The sequence below is a fragment of the Anolis sagrei genome, chromosome 1 (assembly GCF_037176765.1).
Source record: "Anolis sagrei isolate rAnoSag1 chromosome 1, rAnoSag1.mat, whole genome shotgun sequence".
In the NCBI taxonomy this organism is placed as follows: domain Eukaryota; kingdom Metazoa; phylum Chordata; class Lepidosauria; order Squamata; family Dactyloidae; genus Anolis; species Anolis sagrei.
In genome coordinates this window covers 47,197,140-47,222,855 of record NC_090021.1, presented here as the reverse complement: position 1 = coordinate 47,222,855, position 25,716 = coordinate 47,197,140, and the positions used below count along the sequence as shown (strand labels likewise).

The 25,716-nt window shown below is 43.7% G+C and overlaps 1 protein-coding gene across 1 annotated transcript in view; it reads right to left on the bottom strand.

The window, feature by feature from the left end:
* The window catches only part of MDGA1 (MAM domain containing glycosylphosphatidylinositol anchor 1), a 339,276-nt gene extending 315,765 nt beyond the window's left edge, over positions 1-23,511 (bottom strand). The window contains exon 1 of the mRNA XM_067464241.1: positions 23,365-23,511. Coding sequence (XP_067320342.1) covers positions 23,365-23,431 — 67 coding nt within the window. The 5' untranslated portion in view covers positions 23,432-23,511. The remainder of the gene's footprint in view (positions 1-23,364) is intronic.
* Positions 23,512-25,716: the final 2,205 nt, after the last annotated feature.

Here is a 25,716-nt window from a genome sequence, read left to right as displayed (position 1 = left end):
AGCTTAATTGTTACTTAATAATACATTCAAATTGAATTTTACTAAATCTGTGTACCGTCAGCCCTCCACATTCACTGGGGTTAGGGTCACAGGACACCAATGAAAGTTAAAAAAAAATGAAAAAAGTGAAAACACTTTTACAGGAATTTTAGGTCCTCTTGCATGACTCCATGGACATTTCTGCTGGAAGTTGAACAGAGAATTTACTGGAGGACATGGAGACCCATAGATAGGGATTATTGCACTGGAAGATAGAGAGGTCCTTGGGAGAACACTTTAATCAAATTTGTGAAAAATAATACCCACAAATGTGGAAGCCCAACTTTACATATATGTGTATTTATTTGTGATTGTGTTGATTTAGCTGAGATTCTGTTGAGTGTCTGGCATAACTATAGTAGTGGATGCTGCATAACTGCTGCAGTAGCCTAACTATGGTATGAAATATGGGAGCACAAATGTGGAGTTGGAGCCAGAAACTAGATTAGATTAGTAGTTTTGGGAGGTGCCCGCACTCTTTAGCAGAGAAGGCTAAAGACTTTATGAAATGACCAGTCCCAGAATTCCATAGTACTGAGCCATACCAGTTAAAGTAGTGCCAAACTGCATTAATTCTACAGTATAGATATGTCTAGAGTTCATAGAAATGTATCAACACCAGTTTCAAAATAATAATGAATAATATTGGCTTGTTTCACATTTATTTTCCTAGGTATTTAAGTTTATTTTTTCAAGAATTTTAATTAAATATATTTGGTGTTCTATCAAGTTAAGTGGTCTGATGATTCACAAGACGGTGACGAAACACCTTGTGCTACCAGTTTACTATAGTAAATTTGCTTTTGCTATATAACACACATTCGCCATTTGTGAAGGAGTGGATATCAGAGTTGGACATTAGAAAAAAGAGGAGTTGGAGTCAAAGGTTTGGCATATTGATTCCTCAGCCTTGGATATATCAATGTGTCTTTATAATTTCCATCAGGAAGGTTGCTATTCCTATTATGTTATTTCTTTAGTGCAGCCCATCTGGGAGGTATGTGTGCAAAATGGATGTGGGACTGGTGGCCTACAAAATTATTTATCTTGTAAGTCTGGCATTTTTGCAAACCAACCTTGCTTTGACCGTGTTCACTTTATAGATGGACACAAACTCCTTGCTAGAAGACTGCCATATTCCTTTCTTTATAGGGTTGAGAAACCTGGCTGAAAATCGATCCTGTGTGGTCTAGTGGTTTGACCACAGGACAACAACTGTGGAGATCTGGGTTCAAAACCTAATGATAGTCCTTGGGCAAGTCACACACTTTTAGCCTCTGAACAAACTCTACCAATACAACCCATGATTGCCTTAGGATTATCCTAAATCAGAAATTAATTAAGGCAATCAACAACAAAAAATGCATCACAATAAAATAATAGTCATGCATAGTGAACTAACAGTATTCCAGCTTATACACACACACACACACACACACAATTGTGCATTTAATCTGTCCAGGAACATAGAGGACTTTGCCGGATATGTGAATGGCTGCAGGATATCTATTCCCAGCATGATTAGTTACATCCAAGAGAACAGACAAAGTTTTGATCCCATCACCATGTGCAACCATTTCAAAGATTCCTTGAGTAAAACATGACCTACCAACCAGTTACATACCACCAAACAAATGTTCAATACAGACATGCATTCCTCAGATAGACAGATCCCTATGTCTGCTTTTTAAAATAAGCAGCAATAGAGCTGTGATGCCTTGAACTTAAAAAGAGAATTTTCCAAACAGATTTTTGATTGGAGCCATGGCACAAAGGAAGATGGGGAGGAGGGATGGCCTAGGTGAGGGGAAAATGAAACAAAAATGATAAAGGCTGAACACTACTTTTTGATGTTATATTCTAAGCCACATGGCTCTGGCATGCAGAATACAGCAAAGACAACTGGAGTTTAGTTAGTGGGGCATTAGTTACAGCAAGAAGCCCTCTTTATTCTCAAACTACTTTGGCATGGGAAACAGACCTGTATTGTTCAAGGAGTGTAGTGGTTACTACTAGTGTGCTTGGCTTGAAAGAATGGTTATAGGAATTTTAATATGATGTGGCAGGACATGTAATAATAACTTTATTCTTACATCCCGCCACCATATCCCCGAAGGGACTTGAGGCGGCTTACAGACGGCACAAGGTGCCTAAAAACAAATATAAAAGTGAACACAATATAAAATACAATAAAATAAAACACATGCACATATAAAAACATCAGTTCAGACTCAATCAAGCTGTGGTCTTCTAACCGTGGTGGTAAATGACCTTAACAAAGGCTGGGCTGTAAACATTAGGAATAAAATAAGTGCCAGCTGCAGTAATGGAGAGAGGGCATGGAATAAAGTGCAGGATGTGCAACTACTACACAGGACAACGAGGGGCTAAATATATGTATGTGATCTGAAAAGCCTCAGTAAACATTACTTGGGAATTGGTGCTGTGTGCACTTGGTACTGCATACCAGAATATCTCTTTAATCTGCTCATTTCTTGATAACGCAAATTGGAGCTGCCATAATTAGAAGGAAAGTATGTCCATGTTTGCCCTTGCTGGAGACATGAGCTGAAAGGTGTCACTGAATTCTATTGGAAACTGTCTTATATTACCTACTTTTGCTGCCAGACGGGATTTTATACTTTTACAGAGATTGTTGTAGCTGTAATCCAAGGTCTTTTTTTTTTTACTGGAAAAGCTAGGGCCTGACGGAATGTGCTCTTCCACTGAACTACAATTGCTTAAGGATGGGGATCCATAAAATATAAACTCCCTTCATACAGTATTTGTCCATTCCACATTAATCCTGTGAAAAGGATGAGGGTGTCACAAAATCTACCCTGTCCCAACATGGTTGTAACTACTTTCCTGGCATCACCACAAATCTTGATGTATTGAGAAGTCTGAAGCAGGAGACAGCTTTATTCATGCCACCTCCTTTTCATGTCATAGGCTACCAAAATACATGGCAAGAGCCTAATCTTCATACTTTCTTTTAAGATATTAAGTTAAGAAACAGAGTTAGACAAGCACATACCTTGAAGACAATGCCTGGGTGTTTTCTGGGTACATGTATACAATCAAAAAAGCATATTTTCCATGTTCTGTGTTTGCAGGTATAATGTTGGGGCAGGGCCAACAGTTTGGCCCTACTACCCTTAATCAAATATAATCTCTTCATGTAAATGATGTTAGAATAGTAGCTTACTTTTAATATAATTTTGCATGTCTAATAGCTGAGTTTGTTTCTCTTGCTTGTATCCTTCCATATGGAGCATGCTAGAAATGTTGTTGTACTACTTTATTCATTTATATCCTACCTTTCTCCCAACAACTAGACTCAAACCATCTTAGAACTTTAAAAACAACACAGATATGAAAACATTAATTAAAAGTAAATATAAAAATGTTAACGTACTGGTGGAAGGAGAGCAAAGAGCTCTCGCTAGCAAGAGAACTTTAATGTCTGAGAGCAGCCATTGTGTAGCTTTTGAGGACAACAGAATTTTCTGTGCACTTTTCAAAGGTAATGCCACATGCAGTGCATTACAATAATTCAAATGGGATGTAATTACTGTGGCCAAATCTGACTTCTCCAGAAATGCATCCAGTTGGCACACTAGCTTCAACTGTGCAAATGCACTCCTGCTCATTGCTGGAATCTGGGACTCTATGCTTTGGGCTGAATCCAGAAGTGCCCCAAACGATTAACCTGTGTTTTCAGGGGGAGTGTAACCCATCTAGTCTAGGCTGAATCACTATTTTCACTACCCTCTAGGGTTCTCAGATTGATGGTTTTGTAGAAGAAGGAATTTCAATTCATATTGCTTGTCATGCAAACAGGTAACAAGTAGAACTTACTGGAATTCCTTCTTCTAGATCAGTGGTTCCCAACCTGTGGTCCATGGACCACAAGTGGTCCACAAGAATGAAAATGTGGTCTGCAGCCTCACCATTACTACACCGTTGCCTCAAAACCACACAGCAACGAGAGTGACTGGTCTCACGAAACCCTCTTATAGTGCCAAGGCAATGGGGATATCGGGAGGGGAGAGGCTGACTACCCACGAAAGATTACTACTACCACATCAGCTCTAGATTATTAAATATGGTTTTCTGTGGGTGAGCAGATGATGACTACTGCATGGCATATGTTCTGTATCAGAAACTAGAGCTGATATGCTCTATCCAATGCAATTTTCTGAATTAGCACCCCAAATAACCTAACTGAATCCAAAGTTGACCAAAAACTGATTCATAACCTTTTTGGTACTAATGTTGGAGAGTGGTCCCTGGTCAAAGTAGTTCCTGTTCAAGTGGTCCCTGATCCAGTGATTACTGGTCAAAGTGCTCCCTGGTCAAAAAAAGGTTGAGAATCACTGTTCTGGATAATCATGAAACAGGCTCCTTCTTTTGTTCTTACTCTGGGAGTCCAACTGCCATCCTAAATCATTCTGTGTCACCAGGTTATCTGATCATTTCACTGTTCATCCCTGATTTTCAGGCATTTATGAAAAAAGATATAAAGCAACAGTCCCAATACAGACCTGCGGCTCACAGACTTTATAAGAACAAATCATTTATTTCTCCTTCTCTCTTCATGTACTTTTTCTAATATATAAGAGGACTTGTCCTCTTCTCCCATGTTTGATAACTTTGCTCAGACATCTTCAATTTGAACTTTCTCAGAAGGTATTGTTGAGGTCGCCTGCATCTATGGCAGGCAATCTCTGAGGATTGCAGGAGAAACGTCAGGAGAGAATGCTTCTAGAACATGACCATACAGCCCAAAAAAACTACAACCCAGTGTCTCAGAAGGGTTTGACAGGGTGAAACAGTGGCAGCAGGCACTCTCATGTCTGTGGGGCCCTTAATGCATTTCAAATTCAAGGCAGGGTTTTAGAACCACTATAAAACAGTTCCTATAAAGAGGAAAGGGCAGCATGAAAACAAATCATAAAGTAAAGTAAATAATAAACACAAACAGTGCCAGGAAACATGACACTGGTAAAGGCATTCAGAAATCATTACAAATCTGTAGTGGGAGATATAGGTTTGACATCCCTCTCCTTCTCTATATCTCCTTTTATACCACCATGAGATGATCAGTATTTTAGCCATAGCTTGGTATTACCTCTGAACCCTAAACTGTGATTAATCTGTATTGTGATTGGTGTTGCATAGACCACAGTTTTTCCTTGTTCAGACAAACTGCAGTTAATCTAAACCAGAAGAAAGAACTTCTGAGCTCTTCCTTAGCAAGGGGTGAGAGGAGGGCACATGAGTGAGGGATGGGAGACTACACTCATTTCTACCAAAATGAATATTTGTTAATTCTGACGTACAAAACGATGGACGGTTTTATCTCCAAGCAAAGATAAGGTCACTGAGAAAAGCCAGCTGTTCACAATAAATTCTTTAGTGAATCAACCATGGATGCTTTTTTCACAGTGAAGTCATTCATGAATCAGCCATGGATGCATCTACACTGTAGAATTAAGGCACTTTAACTTCCATGGGTTATTGCCATGGAATCATGGAAGTTAAAGTTTTATATGATCTTTGGGCTTTTCTTTTATAGTCTTCATCAGGACCTATGTGTGAATTCTAGCTTTCCACCATGATCTGATTTAGAAAATGGCACATATGATTCTGGCACATTCTGTCGGTGCTGGCTAGGGATAGTCAGAGTTGTAACTGAGCACATTGAAGAGTATAAGGCTAGGAAAGGCTGTCCTGCAGGGTGGTCACCGCTAACCTATTGAATTGCAGCCTCATCTGCTACACAGCAAACTGCTTCCTAGGGGTTACTTTGCACAAACAGTTCTCTTTTCAAAAACCACTCCTGAACAGACTTCAGTCTCCTATTTGCTTATACAGCAGAGCAAGGCGTTAAAGGCTGAAAGAGGAATCAACAGCCTCTGCATAATTATGTGCTTTTGCCTTTGCTTTTCTCTCAGGATAAATGATCATATAAACACTAGCATGAACATTGATGTTAACCACGCAGGTAGAACAGACAAATACTCAATGCACGACCACAATGATCTGAGAGTGAATTGAAACAGTAAGCGGGAGGTCACGGGTAAGATGCCGAGGGACATCCTACAATGCCAGCTAGATTTGCTGGCTCAGGATAATAGTTCTGAAGGAACCTCGGCAATCTACTGCTGTCTAAACAAATCTTAATTCCAGATGGGAAAGTTACATATATGACTAGTTCGGAGGAGAATTGTTCAAATTGTTAAATCTGGATGCCTCCCCCATCAACCCTCGCTATGACTGTTGTATCCTCTCTCTCCCTCTCAGTTTCTCTTTCACTCATTCACACACCCTCACTCAACTCTGTCTTTTTAAGTTGTCTGAAATATGTATTTCCTCAAAAATCTGACAAAAACCCTGACATGGTGATAATTTTCCAAGCTACGTTTCTCATGTCAAATTATTCAACATCTGTCTTCATGTTCCCACAGAAATTAGCATAAGATAGTGGTTCCTGATGACACCTCTAGTGAAATATTTTGACTTCTACCAGTAAGTTGCAAACAACCTGTCAGGTGGATAATGTCAGTTTCCAAGTAGTGCATATTAAGATAGTGCTGCGGGTTGTTTGGAGTATATTTTTACTGACCTAGTGCGGGTTTGGGGCTTTGTTAAGGTCAGGGACAATAAGGCTAGACGAGAACAAACAGGGCACACTAGTAATTCACAGGAATACTACAAAGGCTAAAATCCATGTTTTGATGCTAGGCATGTTTGGCTCACAGAAAATGAAAATCTGATAGAAGTAGGGAGAAAAGATCTTGGGGAAAATTATACATTTATGCTGTGCTGATGCTCACATGGAGCTTTTTCTGCTGTATGATAAGGCTGGCATCCAGTGAAGATGCATGGCCAATATTAAACAGACAAGGAAGGCTGACTGAGCACAGGAAAAATGTAAGTTATATATTACCATAAGGAACATTATGTTTATTTGACTACAGAGTAGATTCCAAAACCTAGCCATGAGGTTTCTCCAAATTAAAAAATAAAATGTACACAGTATTTCAACTAAGATGAAGATCGAAGCAACTTAAATTAAAGAAGCTTTAGAGACACAATGTATTGTCAAAGGCTTTCATGGCCAGAATCACTGGGTTGTTGTAAGGTTTTTCGGGCTGCATGGCCATGTTCCAAAACCATTCTCTCCTGATGTTTCACCTGCATCTATGGCAGGTATCCTTAGAGGTTGTTGAGGATGCCCACAATAGGTGCAGGTGAAACATCAGGAGAGAATGCTTCTGGAACATGGCCATACAGCCCAAAAACTTAATCAAGTTAATCAAGTTAATGTGCATTTGGGTGCAGGAGAATCTTTACAATAAAGTGCTGAAAAAGGGAGCACAACAAATGGATAAATATGCAAGTAAATCCTTATTTTACTCCCTATCATTGACTGTATGCTTTAAGTTAAAGGAGTCCTGATTTTTTCCCACTGATGCAAACTTTTTCAATATTTTTCAATAGGACATTTCAAATCCAACCTGAGAAAAGTGCTAAGAAAAAAATTTAGAGGTACAGACTTTAAGTGGTGTTGGACTTGAACTCCCATCGGCACTGGTGAACAAGGGTTTTATTATCAAAAGCTTTGCATAAATTAGTATAAAAACTGATAAAAATACAAGGAACACAAGTGGCTAAATATCTTTTGACCAAAAATGGGCAACAGCAACTGCATTGTCTGTAGCTTTAAACAATCCTTCCTCTGTTCATGAGGCAGGGCATTGAGGGCAAGCATACAGATGTTGAGTTATTTGTTCTGCTCCACAGTCACACAAGGTGGAGGATTCTTCTAGTTAGTGTCATTTTGACAGATTGTCTTTTGATCTGCCCACTCTACTTCTGAGTCTGTTCGGGGACATCCAAGTTGCCCATTCTTTGGGCTATAACTGATGTCCAACAACAAGAACAGAAAGACCACACATTCCCCATCCCTTAACAAAATGGTGTGTATCTGTATCTGGTAATGTATATTTCTGGTAGTAGCTCTACAGATGAAGAGCCACTTAGTCATGGAAACTCACTGAGAAAGTCACAGACTCACAGATTCAAAGGAAGACCAAGGCAATCCCCCTCTGAACAAATCTTGATAAGAGAACATCAGAATAGGTTTACATAGAGTTGCCAAAAGTTGGAAAGAATGTGAAGGCAAACAACAACCACCAGAGGCGGCTCAACCCATTACGCAAAGTAAGCATTTGCAGTATAGTTGCCCAGGGGCGCTCTTGAGGCGTTCTTGGGGGGAAATAGACCTTGACATATGCGAGTTGTAGTTACTGGGATATATAGTTCACCTACAATCAAAGAGCATTCTGAACTCCACCAATGATGGAATTGAACCAAATATGGCACACAGAACTCCCACAACAAACAAATATATATATGTGATTGGTTGGGGGGGGGGGGGGCGCCAAAATACTGTTTGCTTACCGTTGAAAATTACCTAGGGCCGCCTCTGACAACAACAACAACATATTGGTGATGGAAAAAAGGTGAGATGGGCTACTAGGTCAATTCACCAGGTGTTCACAGATGTGGAAACAACATACATTTTCTGTCCTTTTCCCAAAGTTTAATAAATTACACTGTGCTTTTAAGATACAAAGGTTATCTCCAGTTAGAGTAGATCTGTTAACCTCTATGAAAAAACCTGGCTTTCTTTGCTCTTTTCCCTTTATCATCAGCTTCTTACATAGAAATAAGAAATTTTCACAACATGGAGTGATGCGTGTTTTCACCTACTAATGCCTGCACATATAAGCTCTATTTGCTAATTGTCCTTGCATATGAGTTCTGCATGTGAGGACACACTCTTGATTTCCTCACCCTTGAAAGTGAATCTCTCCATATGAGGGTCACTGTCTTCAGACAACACCTCTATACATACATGTCAGCATACTGATTTATTTTTTATGGAACACCATAGACAGTTTCCATGTGCCGGAAGTGACATGAAAACTGAGGAAGAAGAACAAACCTAGCAAGTTCATCCTTCCACGCACAACTTAGATATGAGGAAATGGCCAGAATAGGGTTCAAGGTGCTGTTAGAGTGAATCTATTAAAAAGACAAACACATATAGTTGTGAAGACAATGTTAAAAAAGAAGAGGGTCTCAAACCTGAAGGCATAAAAACAAACCTAACATCTCTTCCCATCATCATCTGAGTTAATATGACACCAAGGGCCCTGCCATACTACATAATCACAGGCATACCTCAGTTAACAATTCTCTAACCATGAAGTTCTCTTTTTGCAAAGTTTTCCTACAAAAAGCCAGCTGTCCTCTTTCTTCCTCTAGTCAAACAGCAGGTTAGACTCGATGGCCCTGTAGTCTCCTCCAACTCTATGATTCATTCTATTTAATACTTTTTAGCAGCATGAGCATTGGGACCATGATAGAAGGGACATGAAAAAACACAGATATGTGGGTGTCAGGTTGCAGCAGTCAAAATACACAACTCAATAAATCTTCAGCTGGGAAAAGTTGTCTAGCCAGTAACTTTGTAAAACTGAGAGAAAAGGGGAGACAAAGCAGGCCTGTTTCCTCTGCTACCCTCAGCATGTTAAAAATACATAGATCAATACGTTTGGTCATCAAAATGCAAATCATAAGAAAAGTGGAGGCTGATAAAAGAAAAAGTCATCCATGGATGCATTTTGAAAATAAAGCCCTCAAGTGATCTCTAGAAAGTTGTTTTTGTCTATTTAGCTGATCTGGGTATTCTGGGTGAGTTCTGGGGAAAATGTTGCTAAAATATGTTGAAATGCCCTTCTTTTCTCTTTCTTTTTATCTTTGTGGTATAGGAACCTATCCTTGTGATTTCCACATTAATTTCCCCTCATGTAGAAGTAACGTTATACTTAACTACTGGGGTATATACTGTACAGTGCTATGGCATCCGATAGAATCCTAGAATTGGTAATTTGGTGCAACACTAGAGCTCTCTGACTAAAAAAATCCTTTTTAAAAACCCTTCCCAAAACTACAGATTCCAGCAGGAATAATGATCGCTACACTGGAGTTGCAGAATTACAACTGTAAAGTAAGAAACAGAACTAAAATACTGTCAGTTCAACAGTATGTTTGTCAGCTTCAGAAATAAAGAGTTACCATCACGTTTTTAGAAATGGAGTTGTTCAACTGATTTTTTAATTTATTTACAGTGGGTCCTTGGTATCTGCTAGGATTTTGGTTCCAAGACTCCCCATGGATAATAAGGTAAAGGTTTCCCCTGACATGAAATCTAGTTGTATCTGACTCTGGGGAGTGATGCTCATCTCCATTTCTAAGCCAAAGAGCCAGTACTGTCCATAGACACCTCCAAGGTCATGTGGCCAGCAGGGCAGCATGGAGTACCTTTACCTTCCCACAGAAGTGGTACCTATTGATTTACTCACATTTGCATGTTTTCGAACTGCTAGATTGGCAGAAGCTGGGACTAACAGCAGGAGCTCACCCCACTCCCCAGATTTGAACTGCCAACCTTTTGGTCAGCAAGTTCAGCAGCACAGTGGTTTAATCCGCTGCGCCACCAGGGGGCCCTTCCCCATGTATAGCAAAAATATATATCCAAGTCCCATTATACATAGTGGAAAAAATGGTAAATAATGTCTCCTATATAAAATGGCAAAACCTTTTTTGAAAGGTTATTTTTGTTGTAGTAGTTAAATATTTTCAAGCTGTTGCTCACTGAATCCATGGATTTAAAAGTCCATAAATATGGAAAGTCGACTGTACTTTTTTTGTGTGGTAGTGACAGAAGCATTGCTCCTTGCACTATTTTTGCAGTGATGGAGATTTCCCCTTGCAAGATTTCCATCTGACTGCACAGGGTGGGTATTTTCCCCGATATTCAGTCTACAAGCTCTTCTGGGGCTCCTCACTTCACCTTCCATCTTCCACAATGGGATATTCCTTGAAGGTGTTGATTTGTTTTCTGCAAGCGGCAGACAATGATGAGGTGGGGGCGGGAGGGAAGGCTGCCAGCTCACAGCCTTTTCCCCAGCATGAGCAGAGAAAGTTGGGCTGTCAGGTGCTCCATGTTAGCAATAAAACACTCCTATCAAGGCTTGTTAAATCCTGTTTCTCAAGTAAACAAAGCAGCAGCCCAGAATCCACAGCTCAAGACAAAGCTTCAAAAAGCCTGCTCTCAAAAGATTTAGGACTCCATAAGGTGGGCTTTAAAATCAGTAATAGGAAAGAAAAGAAAATCCCTGTTTCTTTCTCCATGCACATAAATACTCTGAAATAATTGAGAGAGAAAATACAGCTGCAGCTAACTATTACTGAAAGAAAAGACAACATCCCCTTCTCTCAATATTTTTCAGAGGTGTGACAGTCTTTTACTTAACATTTTATTTAAAAACAACACACAGTATGACCCTAGTACCCCAAGGGATATGTTCCAAGAACTCTCTCGCCCCCCCCCCCCCGACACGCACACACATCTGAAACTGAATAGTAATGAAGTCTATATTTTAACTGTCCTTGAGCTGGATTCATACCACAGAATTGCACTGGATGACCTAGAGAGGCCCACAGATATTTCCAGGAGGGATATTTTTGGAGCGCAGGAAAGCAAAACCATCAATATTGAATCCATGGAGAAGGTGGTCATAATATATACATTAGCCAATTCCTTTGAAGCTTTTAAATAAACACTTTCTAGAGAAGCATATTCTGTAGAATTCCTGCAGCTTGGCATTGTATTAACTGTCATGGCTTTTTGTGTGTGTGTCAGGAGTGACTTAAGAAACTGCAAGTCACTTCTGGTGTGAGAGAATTGGCCATCTGCAAGGACGTTTGTTGCCCAGGGGATGTCCAGATGTTCTGATGTTTTACCATCCTTGCGGGAGGCTTGTCATTTCCCTGCATGGGGAGCTGGAGCTGACAATGGGAGCTCATCCACGTTCTCCTCGGATTCAAACCTCCAACCTCGGTCTTCAGTCCTGCTGACACAACGGTTTAACCCATTGTGCGACTGGGGGGCCCCACTGTCATGACTCTAAGCTATGGAATCCTGGGCATCATAGTTTGGTGAGACCTCGGCACCTTTTGGCAGAGAAAACTAAAGACCTTGAAAAACATTAACTCCTAGGCTTCCAAAGCATTGAGCCATGGCAGTTAAAGTGGTGTCAAATTGCAGTATTCTACAGTGTAGATGCACTCATAAACTCAAACTTTGGTTACATTTACATCAACAAAAAGCATACAGCAGGAAAAATGCCCCTCTTCCTGATCTCAGCCTATTAATGTACAAGAGTAAAACCCTACCAATTTGGGTTGGCAATCATCTGTTCTTTAATTTGTCCAGGCAGCACTACCATATTTTGGTATTATCCGGTTATAAAATCCAATAAATGTCTGAGACAGCACAGACAAGATTCTCCCTCCTCCACACTGTCTTTATCTTGAAATTGCCAAGCTTTTTTTCTAAGCTCCCTGTTGCTTTCATGGGGAAAGGTAAGGAGTACACAAGAAGCTGACTGATATAGTCAGATCACTGGTCAATCTAGCCCAGTATTGTTGACACAGATGAGCAGTGGCTCTCCAGGGTTCCGGACACAAGTCTTTCTCAGCCTTACTTGGATATAACAGGGATTGAATCTGAAATGTTCTGCATACAAAGATATAGAACACAGCCCTAACAAATCCTACTCATTGAAGGCATTCTTAAATTCCCCATCCTACTTTTTTAAACAGAAATTATGGTGAAGAAATAAGATTTTATGATTGCTTTGTAAACAAGGAAGGCCAACATTTTCTTATTTTCTTCTGCTCGCCAGCTTTCCTCTCTACAACCACCACCCAGGGTCAGCTCAACCCATATGACTTTCTAAGGAGGAATAGCAAATGGCCCAAAGTAAACTGGCTTGTTTCCAGGAGCAAATCAAAATATTGGTCATGACCTATAAAGCCCTATTTGGCTTAGATCCAGGGTCTCTGGAACCTGAAATCACCAAAAGCGGTCCTTCTTTCACTCTGTCCATCTTCATGGGTATGGTTGGTGGTTACACAAAACTGAGCCTTTTCATTGGCTCTTGAATTTTTTCACTAAGGGTTCTTCCAGACAGGCCCTCTATCCCAGGATCTGATCCCATGTTTCCTACTTTAAACTTGATCATATATGTCCCCACTACCAGATAATCTGAGATAAATGGAAAACCTGGGGTCAGATCCTGGGATATAGGGCCTGTCTGGAAGGGCCCTAGGTTGTCCTTCTGTCAGTTGACATTTTTTTATTATTCTACAGGCTTTTAGAATTGAAGCTTTTTAAAGAATAGGACTTTTAAGACACCTCTAAGAGAAATCTGTAAGAAAAGCAAGATGATGAGGCTGATGATGTTACTGTACTTTGTTGCCATCCAAAATCAGGGTTCTAAGTCTCCATAATGATCTCTGTGTGTATATGTATTCAAAGGACCTGCTCTCTTATGGTGACTCATGAATTACATGGGATTTTTAAAGCAAGGAATACTCCAGATGGTTTGTTGCTTTCTTTCTCTGAAATGTGGTCTACACCACTTGGCAATCATTGGTGGCCTTCCATCCAAGTAGTAATCAGGGCTGACCTTGCTTAACTTCTGGTTTCTTTAGAGTATTTAGGCCCCTCTCTAATGGCATGGCCCCGATTACACTATGCAACACAATTCTTGCTCCTGGATTATAGATGTTATTTCCTAATTGGTTTTGTCATAAAAAATGGAAAAAGTGGATTAAACTACAAAAACCTTTGTTTTTGCAGAACACCCTGCAGCACATTTTGCTATAGTTTGCCAGTGAATATCTCATTGATTTTCAACTAATTCAACATAGTGTGTGGCAGCCACAAGAACAAAATTTCTGGAGTGTAACAACAACTTTCAAAGTAAGTTGTAATTAAACCGGAAATAACACTTTCAAATGAGGAACAGCATGTTTTTCAAATTTTGTTACATAGTGTTATTGTGCCATTTATATCTGTTCACATAGGAACCATTATGAAAGAACAAGTCATTCATTCAGAGCAACCTGCTCTGTGGCTGGTAATTTTTTTTTCTATACCAGAATTTTTCTTCTTCTGGGAAATGGTCACGTCCACTGCTTCTCATGGACTAATATTAATTGGCCTCTACAAAATGTAAACCTGCCCATGGTGACAAAGAGTGGGAGTTTTGTTTGTGCGTGGGAGATCTGTTAAGGCGAAATGTGACCCACTTTATATTTACCATGTGAACATGGCGGGAGTAGGCAAAGGGATCACTAAGAGTCCAGCAAGACTTCACTTTTAAACAGCTACATTGCTTCTTTTGACAGCTGGGTGTGTGCAGGGAGGGGAGGATTGGCAGTGGCGAGCTTAAGCATGGCTTTTCAGTAAACAGGGCAGAATGGATGGAATCAGATAATGCAAGAAGGGAAGATTATTGGGCCTCAGACGCTGCTCCGTCATTGTATCAAACACCAATTTGTCTAACAAGCCTTTTCAAGTAGCAGGCATGAGAGAAGCACATTGACTCCCAATTAATGTGAGCCCAGTCCCAATGTTTCCTTTTAACATATGTTTGATTTATTCTGTCCATCTCCAGAAATCAAGGCAAAGCCCTTTTATGTAAGTCCATATGGGTTATTATTTTAAAAGGTATGTCATCTAGTTTAATCTGGTTTAATCTCACTAGATTTAGATTGGTAAAATGTATTTATAACCCCTATGCCTCTGTGTGTGTGTGTGTGTGTGTGTGTGTGTATCCCTCCCGCTGCCTCTCTCCCGCTGCCTCCTGTCCTTGCTACTCTAATATTTAAAAGAAAAGAGGGGGGAAAGGAGTGGGATGAGACACAACATTTGAATTCCCAACATTTCCACATTAAGCACAGCAAGAGACAAAGATTCAAAACATGAAATACTCCTACTATATATAGCTTGGGGCTACAGCTCAAGATGAACATTTGGGGTAAAAGGAAAGAAAGAATCAAGGCTGGGAGTGGAGGGGACTCTCTAGTTTGGATTTAAATTGTCTTGCTACAATGTGGCAAAAGCCATTAACAATTCTTGTTCCGCCTTCTAAAACAAACAGCTCTGACTGGTGTCCTTTGGGGAATTGAAAGGATAGACAAATGCAGCAAATGGAAAGTTTGTAGAGTATAGATACCTGGTAGCTGGAACCAGACACAGAAAAATGGTTCCATATAAACACCTGTTATTCTTTCTGTAGATCATTGGTTCTCAACCTTCCTAATGCTATGACCATTTAATACAGTTCCTCAGACCCCCATCCATAACATTATTTTCGTTGCTACTTCACACCTGTAAATTTTCTAATGTTATGAATCGTAATGTAAATATCTGATATACAGGATGTATTTTCATTCACTGGACCAAATTTGGCACAAATACCCGATAGGTCCAAATTTGAATACTGGTGGGGATGGGGTGGGGATGTTGATTTGTCATTTGGGAATTGTGGTTGCTGGGGTTTATAGTTCACCTATAATCAAAGAGCATTCCGAACTCCACCAATGATGGAATTGAACCAAACTTGGCATACAGAACTCCCAGAAAATACTGAAAGGGTTTGGTGGGCACTGACCTTGAGTTTTGGTGTTGTAGTTCACTTACATCCAGAGAGAACTGTGGACTCAAACAATGATGAATCTGGACCAAACTTGGCACAGACACTCAATATTCCCAAATGTGAACACTGGTGGAGTTTGGGGGAAATAGACCTTGACATTTGGGAGTTGTAGTTGCTGGGATTTGTAGTTCACCTATAGTCAAAGAGCATTCTGAACCCCACTAACGATAGAATTGGGCCAAACTTCCCACATAGAACCCCAATGACCAACAGAAAATACTGTGGTTTCTGATGATCTTTGGTGACCCCGCCCCCCACCCCCCTGAGGTCCCGACACACAGGATGAGAAATGCTGCTGTAGGTGACTGATAAAAAATGTGTAGAAAAAGCAGATGTACTTTGTTTGCACAACTGCAGAAATAAATAAAAAAAACATTTCAAGTTAAAACAGGGAATTTGTACTGTGCATACTTTTAAAAACATCTTGTTTCTTTTTCTAAATGGCCCTTTCCTATTTTTCCTTCTGAAAAACTATTGGGATGTTATTATAAACATCTAGTGGTCAGAAAATAAGGAAGGAAGGAAGAATCAATGAACAGGAAAAAGAGGGAGAAAGGAGAAAACACCAAGGTCTAAGGATTAAAAGGAGCCAAGGGGTTAAGGAGATTGACAATCTTATGAGGGCCTGAAGAGGCCTTTGAAAACAAACTCTCCACTAGTTCTGCTTGGACTGCAGCAGTCAGGCTAATTAAAAGTAAAAAGTGTGCCTAGGAGCATATAAAATACCCATGGGGATGTAAAAACCTGCGCACACAATGTTTCTCATGCCACAAAGACATTACACATCCCATCTCACTGCTCTTGGGTACTTCTTCTAATTTCCCTTCAGACTTTAAATCCCTTATCCTTTCTCTCCCACCCCCTCACAGACACCAGAATGAAAGCGGAGAGTATATGCACGCAAAAAATGAAAGGGTATCCATTCAAAGCTGTTGGGTTGTGTTATTTAAAAAAAAATAACAGGAAAATGAAGGTGAACTCAACTTTTAAAATTCTGGCCCACCTAGAGGAAGATAAATTATCCCCCCCCCCCTTTTTTTTTTAAATCAAACTAAAGTGATCTAAAAAGGATTCCATTTCAGGGGAAACCAAAGTGAACTAAACTGAGCACTGCTGGAATTTACAGCCATTTTTTTAAAAAAAAAATGCTTTAATGCTGCTTCACTTGTAATCACTTTGAGATCTCTTGCTTCTAGTTCCTCATTCATACGGTGGCACAGGGTTGGGTATGAGAACAGGTGAGCTAGAGACTCACTCAGAACACCAAGAGCAGCACTTCTCAACCTGAGGATCAGGACCCCGGGGGGGTCACGAGGGAGGTGTCAGAGGGGTCGCTAAAAACCATCAGAAAATACAGAATTTTCTGTTGGTCATGAAGGTTCTGTGTGGGAAGTTTGACCCAATTCTACCGTTGGTGGAGTTCAGATGCTCTTTGATTGTAGGTGAACTATAAATCCCAGCAACTACAACTCCCAAATGTCAAGGTCTATTTTTCCCAAACTCCACCAGTGTTAACATTTTGGCAATATTGAGTGTTTGTGCCAAGTTTGGTCCAGATCCATCATGATTTCAGTCCATGGTGCTCTTTGGATGTAAGTGAACTACAACTCCAAAACTCAAGGTCAATGCCCACCAAACCCTTCCAGTATTTCCTGTTGGTCATGGAAGTTCTGTGTGCCAGGTTTGGTTCAATTCCATCATTGGTGAACTTCAAAATGCTCTCTGATCATAGGTTAACTATAAATCCCAGCAACTATAAATATCAAAATCAATTCTTCCTCCCTCCCCCCACTTACCAAACCCCACTAGTATTCAGATTTGGGCGTATTGGGTATTTGTGCCAAATTTGGTCCAGTGAATGAAAATACATCCTGCATATCAGATATTTACATTCACAATAGCAGCAAAATTAGTTATGAAGTAGCAACAAAAATAATTTTATGGTTGGGGGTCACCACAACATGAGGAACTGTATTAAGGGGTCGTGGTATTAGGAAGATTGAGAAACACTGACCAAGAGGAAGGCAGCACCTAAAGGCTGGTGGCTCAGTGTTTGCTGCTTATACTATAAGCAGTGAGGTACAACAAAACTATACTAAAGGCAGTGGATCCTGCCAGATCTTGGAAACTAAGTGAAGTTACCTCTGCTTCATGCTTAGATGGGGGACCATCAATAAATACCACATGCTGTAGGCTATACTTCAGAGGAAGGGACTAGCAAAGCTACCTTTGAGTATTCCTTTTCTAGGAAAAGCCTACAAACTTCATTGGCTTGCCATAGATTGACACACAGAACAACATAGACACACAGCAACAACAGTTAGCATCTTTCAATATTCACCCTCTCTTGCCCAAAAAAGTTCTACCTAAAATAAACCTCCAGCAAAACCCAATTCCCATCCATTGCTTTATTCTTTTTGAGTTCCCAGCTCTGATGGCAGCTGTAATCTAAATAAAGAGTCACTAAACAGAGCCTTATAGTATTGTGAGGCAGCATCCCTGCACCCTGGAAGCACTACAGATGTTATAAACAGCACAAGCACCATTTGGCAACCCTGCAAAATAGTGTGTGTTAAAAGTGCTCCTTGCTCAGGGCACTTTTTTTCCTGGATGGAAGAGCCATGTTTTCAGAATGAACTTATGAGCGATGCATAAAGATGGTATTTAGGGTAGGAGAGCAAAGTTGGGTTCTTATAATTTGGTTGGTTTTTCAAATACAACAAATAATGGGCTTGAAAGGCTCCCAAAGCAAAATTGTCAACTATCGTGTGCTCATGGCTTTGCTTCATGCTTCTCAGAGGGTAAACATTCCATCTGGCAGAACTTCTGGAGAACCTTCTCACAAGGGATGTGCTGATGGGTCTATGCTGCCTTATAAGGCCATCTGAACTGCATGACATGGTCAGTGCGGACCCATATAAGGCTGTTTAATGCTCCCTCTATATGGGTCTTTACAACGAACATATCATGCAGTTAAAATTATATAGGTCTACAGCAGGCACTGACAAACTTTCTAATTTGGAGACTGTATGGTGGGCTGGAGTGGGGTGGGCGGGCCGGGAGAGAGAGGGTTCTCCCCAACTTCCCTTCCTGCCCTTTCCTCCCCTTGCTCTTCTTTTTGGAGGCAGAAAATGAAGGAAAGATTGGAAACAAATGGATCTTGAAAGGGTTGGTTTTGGTCAGGATGAGATAGTGGGCAGGAGAGAAAAAGTGGATCTATTAGACCCCATATTGTCTACTCCTGATATAAAATCCTAGAAGCCTAAAGTTGGAAGAGAGACTCCAAAGGCCATTCAATCCAACCCCCTGACATGCAGGAAGGCACAATCAAAACACGCCCAATAAGCCTCTACAGAAAAGCCTCCAGAGATGGAGACTCCACCACACTCCGAGGCAGCCTATGCCACTCTCCAGGAAGTTCCTCCTGATCTTTTCAGTTGAATCTCTTTCCCTGCCATTGGAAACTATTGCTCCCTTGTGCTTTGGTTTCTAGAGCAACAGGAAGTCAGTTTTCCCCCTCCTCCTCAATGGGACACCCTTTGAAATCTTGAAACATGGTTCTCGTGTTCTCTCTCTACCCTCTCTTCTCCCAGCTAAACATCCTCCAGGAGGAAAGAATGAAGGAAAAAGAGAAGATATGAAGAAAGGAAGGGAAGGATAGATGGCTGGATGGCTGGGTGGCTGGAAGGGAATGGGGAGAGTGAAGTGGAGGGAGGGAGGAATGAGAGAAAGAAGGAAAGGCAAAAGGGAAGGAAGGATGAAAGGGTGTAAGGGAGTGGAGGCAGGAGGAAAGAGGGAGGGAGGAAAGCGAGAAGGAAGGAAAGACAAAGAGGAAGGAAGGAAAGAAAGAAAAAGAGGGAGCAAGCAAAGGAGGGAAGAAAAAGGGAAGGAGGAAAGGTTGGAAGGGAAGGAAGGAGGGAAGAGGGAGATAAGGAAGGGAGGGCGTGAGGGAGGGAGGGAAGGAGGAAGGAAAGAGAGAAGGAAGGAAGGAAGGGAGGAAGAGTAGGATGGAAGGAAGGGTGGAAGGGTGGAAGAGAATGGAGGGAGGGAGAAGGGGAGGGAGAAAAGAGAGATGGAAGGAAAGACCAAAAGGAGGGAAAGAAGGAAGTAGAAAGAGAGAGAGGGAAAGAAGGAAGGAAGGAGGAAAGGGTGGAAGGGAAGGAAGGAGGGAGGAAAGAGAGAAGGAAGGAAGAGTAGAATGGAAGGAAGGTTGGAAGGGTAGAAGAGAATGGAGGGAGGGAGGAAAGAGAGAAGGAAGGAAAGGCCAAAGGGAGGGAAAGAAGGAAGTAGAAAGAGAGGGAGGGCAAGAGGGAAGAAAGGGACGAAAGGGTGGAAGGGAAGGAAGGAGGGAGGAAAGGAGAAAGAGAGAGTTGTGGGAGGGAGGGAAAGAGGAAGGAAAGAGAGAAGGAAGGATAGGACGGTGAGAGAGAGGAGGGCCCGAGAAAAGAGCCCAAGGGACCGCATCCGCCCCTCACTTCGGGCCTAAGTTTACCCATACCTGGTGTGGACCCATATAATGTTGTTCAATGCAGCTCAAACGCCACTATCATGCAGCTGACATTATATAGGTCTGCAGGGACCATGTAATACCTTAAACTGGGAGGAGAGACACATGCAGTTCAAACTCCTCTATATGGGTCAACAATGAACACATAATAGAGGCATGGGCAAACTTGGACCCTCCAGGTGTTTTGGACTCCAATTCCCACCATTCCTAACAGCTTAAGCGGCTGAGGGGGGGGGGGGGAAGCAAGGGGCCTGAGGCTGTTAGGAATGGTGCGAGTTGGAGTCCAAAACGCCTGGAGGGCCCAAGTTTGCCCATTCCTGGTCCACAATGACCATATGATGCAGTTCGAACTATACTATATGCCAGGCAAGAAGCAGCTTGTGTGGACGACGGCGAGGTACCAACAACCCGCGGGCAGATTTGGTGACATCTCGGGGAAAGCCCCGAGATGTCACCAAATCTGCCCGCTGGTTGTTGGTACCCAGAGTGGCCTCGCTCTCATTGGTCCAAAGGGGGAAAGTCTTTGCCCGATGGGCTCTTGAAAGGAGCCCTTCTCTCACTTCCCAAGAAACACGGGTGCTTTTGAAATGGAGGGGCTCCTTCCTTCCTTCCTTCCTGTGGATGTGTCCACATATCTGTGCTTCCCAGCCGACCTGTCCAGCTCAGCCTCCTCCCCGCCTCCCTTCCTAAAAAGCCCTCCCTTCCCTTCCCTTCCTGCTCCCCAGGCCTCCCGAGAAAGGGACCCAAGTGGGCATGCGCGGTGCCACTTTGCGGAGCTCGCTCGCCCGCCTCCCGCTTCATTTCAAAATCTCCCGAGTCCGCGGACAGGCGGCGCGGGGACTGACGAGTTTGCGGGGAAGGAGAAAAGGGGGTCGGCCTTCCTTATCTGCTCTCCGTGCCCAGTCATTATAACAATAATACAGTGCGACCCGTATGCGAAGAAATCCCTCCGGTGCCTTTCCCGCCAGCATGACCAGATGTTCTGATGAGAGCGGGTTGCTTTGAAGGCCATTTCCCGCGCCTCGGGGTGGTTTGTCCAAGGTTAGCTTTTAAGGATCTGCCGCTCGCCATCAGTCCCGAAAACATCCAAAGGAACCGAGGATGAAATAGCAACAAGTCAGCCTCCGGGCTGCTATGAGTTTTCTGGGCTGCATGGCTATGTTCCAGAAGCATTCTCCCCTGACGTTTCGCCCCCGCATCTATGGCAGGCATCCTCAGAGGTTGTGAGGTCTGTTGGAAACTAGGCAAGTGGGGTTTATATATTTGTGGAATGTCCAGAGTGAGAGAAAGAACTCTCTTCTGTTTGAGGAAAGTGTGAATGTTGCAATTGGCCGCCTAGATTAGCACTGAATGGCCTTGCAGCTTCAAAGCCTGGCTGATTGCTGGGGGATCCTTTGTTGGGAGGTGTTAGCTGGCCCTGATTTATTCTTGTCTGGAATTCCCCTGTTTTTTGAGTGCTGCTCTTTGTTTACTATCCTGATTTTAGAGTGTTTTTTAAATACAGATAGTCGGATTTTGTTCATTTTCATGGTTTATTCCTTTCTGTTGAAACTGTCCACATGCTTTTGCATTTCTTACCATACATTATTAAGTGAACTACTGACCGCATCCGGAAACTGATGAAGAAACACAACCTACAAACTATCTACAGACCCACTAAGAATATCCAACAAATGCTCGTTCAGCAAAGGTCAAGAGGGATCCTCTCACCTCTGCAGGAGTCTATCTGTATACCATGTGGACAAGTCTACAATGGGTTTATGTATTTGTTGAATGTCCAGGGTGGGTGAAAGAACTGTTGTCTGTTGGAGGCAGGTGTGAATGTTGCGATTGGCTACCTTGATCGGTATTTAATGGCCGAGTAATTTCAAACTCTGGCTTCTTACTGCCTGGGGGAATCCTTTGTTGGACACAGCATATGAATGTTGCAGTTGGCCACCTTGATTGGCATTTAATGGCCTTGCAGCTTCAAAGTCTGGCTGCTTCCTGCCTCTTTCCAAGAATCATAGAATCATAGGGTTGGAAGAGACCTCATGGGCCATCCAGTCCAACTCCCTTCCAAGAAGCAGGAAAATTGCATTCAAAGCACCCCCGACAGATGGCCATCCAGCCTCTGTTTAAAAGCTTCCAAAGAAGGAGCCTCCACCACACTCCGGGGCAGAGAGTTCCACTGCTGAACGGCTCTCACAGTCAGGAAGTTCTTCCTAATGTACAGATGGAATTTCTTTTCCTGTAGTTTGAAGCCATTGTTCCGTCTCCTAGTCTCCAGGGCAGCAGAAACAAGCTTGCTCCCTCCTCCCTATGACTTCCTCTCACGTATTTATACATGGGATACAAGCGATGAAAATACTCCAAACCACCGCCGCCGAGTCGAGCAGCATTGCCAGGAGTCCACGCTGCGCATTGAATGGCCTTGCAGCTTCAAAGTCTGGCTGCTTCCTACCTCTTTCCAAGGGATGAAAAAACCCCCAAACCACCGCCGCCGCCGAGTGGAGCAGCATAGACAGGAGTCAACGCTGCGCATTGAATGGTCTTGCAGCTTCAAAGTCTGGCTGCTTCCTGCCTCTTTCCAAAGGATGATAAAAACTCTAGACCACCGCCGCCGAGTGGAGCAGCATAGACATGAGTCCCCGCTGCCCATTGAGCACAGTGGTGACGGGGCCCCAAAGCTCCCCGGGAAGCCTACAGGAAACGCGCCGCCTGCCTTCCGCGGAGTTTCCCCAGCAGACAGCTCTCCTCCTCGCTCCGCCGCCCAAACACACACACACACAGGCCAGCCAACCCGGCCGTTCTCGGCGCGCAGCTTCGCAAACAACCGGTTGATTTATTCTCCCGCAGCTGAGCCCCGAGGCACCCACTGCTCTCAGGAAGCGCGAGGGAGGGAAGGAGGGAAGGAGGGCTCCAAAGTCCAGGCGATGAAAGGGTTACAATGCTGGCTCTCTCTCGGGGACCTTTCTGTGCAGGGACAGAGAGACGAGCCCAGCAGGAAGAGCTCCCTCCTAGGACTGTGTCCGCTCCCCATCCCCGCTGCAGGTGCTCTCCCAAAAACTTTGCTCCGATGGTGGCTTTAAGCGCCTCTCTTCCTGCCTGTGTTTCCCCCCGGAAAGCAAGCCCTTCTTCCCTCCCTCCTTCCCTCCCTCCTTTCCTTCCCCGCCGCCCTCTTACCGTAGACCCCTTGGCCCTTGGCGCACGCCGGGACCAGAGAGAGAAGCAACACCCAGAGAGTCTCCATCTTCAAGGCGAGAGCTTCATCGCCGGCGGAAGAGGACGGAGGAGGACGGAGCAGCCAATCCACCAGGAATAAATCAATGTTAGGGAGGTATTTGCAGCGAGGAAGGGGCCAAGGAAGGCGGCTCCGATCCCCAAATATGCCTCGAGGAGCGCGCCTCCGGAGGAGAGCCCAGCGAAGAGGGAAGCGGACCGAAGGGAGCCTCTCAGCTTGGAAAGAGAGCTTGGCAGCCTCGGAGGTCAGTCCCTCTCCAAACGGGGAGCGGAGGAAGGAAGGAAGGCAAGCCAAGCCAAGCCGAGGGTCTCGTCGCCCCTTGCCCGCCTTCTTTGGCGCTTGGCAGGCGCCTCTCCGGGAAGAAAACAAACCAGCCCAGGCAGGGAGAAAGCACGCACGTCGCGGCCGAGGAAACCGATGTGGAAACGAGGAGGAGACCCCAAAACGGAGACACACACAGAGAGAGAGAGGAGGACGGAGAAGCGACCCAATCGAGGCAGAAACTTCCGCGCCTTCTGCTCCCGCCGCCTTTCAAGAAAGGAGGCTCGCCTCGGCTCCGAAGGCTCGCCTGGAGTCTCCCGCTTCCCAAACTGCCCAACTTGAGAGAAACGCCACGGTGTGAGAGAGCGAGCGAGCGAGAGAGCAAGCCCTTGGCCTTCGCGGCTGCTAATGAGCCTCTGGCTGCAACCCCAGGAGTCAGGAGAGAGAGAGAGAGAGAGAGAGAGAGAAAGGGGGAGAGCCTGTGGATGAGGGCGAAGCGAAGGCGGAGAGGCAGCGAGAGGGGCTTCTCGCCCAGGGCTCCTTCCCAAAGGTTTCGGAAAGGAAGGAGGGGTTTCGAGGGGCAGCAGCCGGTCTCTTCCCCGCCGATCTCCGCTTCCCTTGCTCTCCTTCGCCTCTCAATTCCACCTTCTTCTCCCCCAAAGTTGGAGCCAGGAAAGACGTCTCTGCCCCGCCCCAGTCCTTTAGAAGAGTGGGTTTCCCCCTCAAACCAACAGGCGCTGCCTCCCCAACTTCGAATAGAAGGAGAGCGAGGCGGTGAGAGGAAAGGCGCTTTTAACTTGAAAAGCAAACGACGGTCCTGGCGGGGGGCGGAGCCAGGCTAAGCCCCGCCTTTCCTCGAGGAAGGTCTCCTCCCCCTCGGGGCCTCCCCCTCCCCTCTTCTCTGCCCCTTGAGTGGCGGAGTCAGAACCTCCTCGACCCTCGCGGAAGCTTTTCGGCCCGACAGGAATTCGCCTTTTTTCCCTGCCTCGCATTCAACTTTCTCCCTCTGTGGTCCTTCCTTCCAATTGAGAGCCAGATTCTTTCTCCCTGAGTTAAAGCCCCCAAAGTTCACACTTACCTCTAGCAGAGAAGAATTCTTTCGCCCACCCTGAACATTCCACAGATATATAAACCAGGCAGTAAGAAGCCAGAACTTGAAACTGCAAGGCCATTAAATGCAAATAAAAGTGGCCAGTTGAAAGATTCACACCTCCCTCAAACAGACTAGAGTTCTTTCTACCACCCTGGACATTTCTCAGATGTATAAACCAGGCAATAAGAAGCCAGACCTTGAAATTGCAAGGCCATTAAATGCTAATCAAGGTGGCCAGTTGAAACATTCACACTTGCCTCAAACAGACAAGAATTCTTTCTCCCACCCTGGACATGCCAAAGATATATAAACCTCACTTACTTAGTTTTCAACAGACCTCACAACCCTCAGTTCTTGTGGGTTTTTTCGGGCTATATGGCCATGTTCTAGAGGCATTTCTCCTGACGTTTCGCCTGCATCTATGGCAAGCATCCTCAGAGGTGAGGACCTCACCTCTGAGGATGCTTGCCATAGATGCAGGCGAAACGTCTGGAGAAATGCCTCTAGAACATGGCCATATAGCCCGAAAAAACCCACAAGAACGGAGTGATTCTGGCCATGAAAGCCTTCGACAAGACCTCACAACCTCTGAGGATGCCTGCCACAGATGTGGGTGAAACGTCAGGAGAGAATGTTTCTGGAACATAGCCATACAGGCCAGAAAACTCACAGTAATCCCCAAAGTTCATGCTGCCTGAGCCCACACTTTTCCCTTCAGCTTCTCTCTCTTAGCCCTGGTTTGAATCTCAGCTGGGGTTTTAGGGTGGGTGGTTTTTTTTAAAAAAAAGGAGCCAATGGGTGGGCTCTGGACAGGAGGCCTGCCTCCCCTCGGGGACCAGTTCGAGGAAGCAAAAGCATAGAATCATATAGATTGAAGAGACTTCGTGGGCCATCCAGTCCAACCTCCTACAAAGAAGCAGGAAAATCACAAAGCATCCCC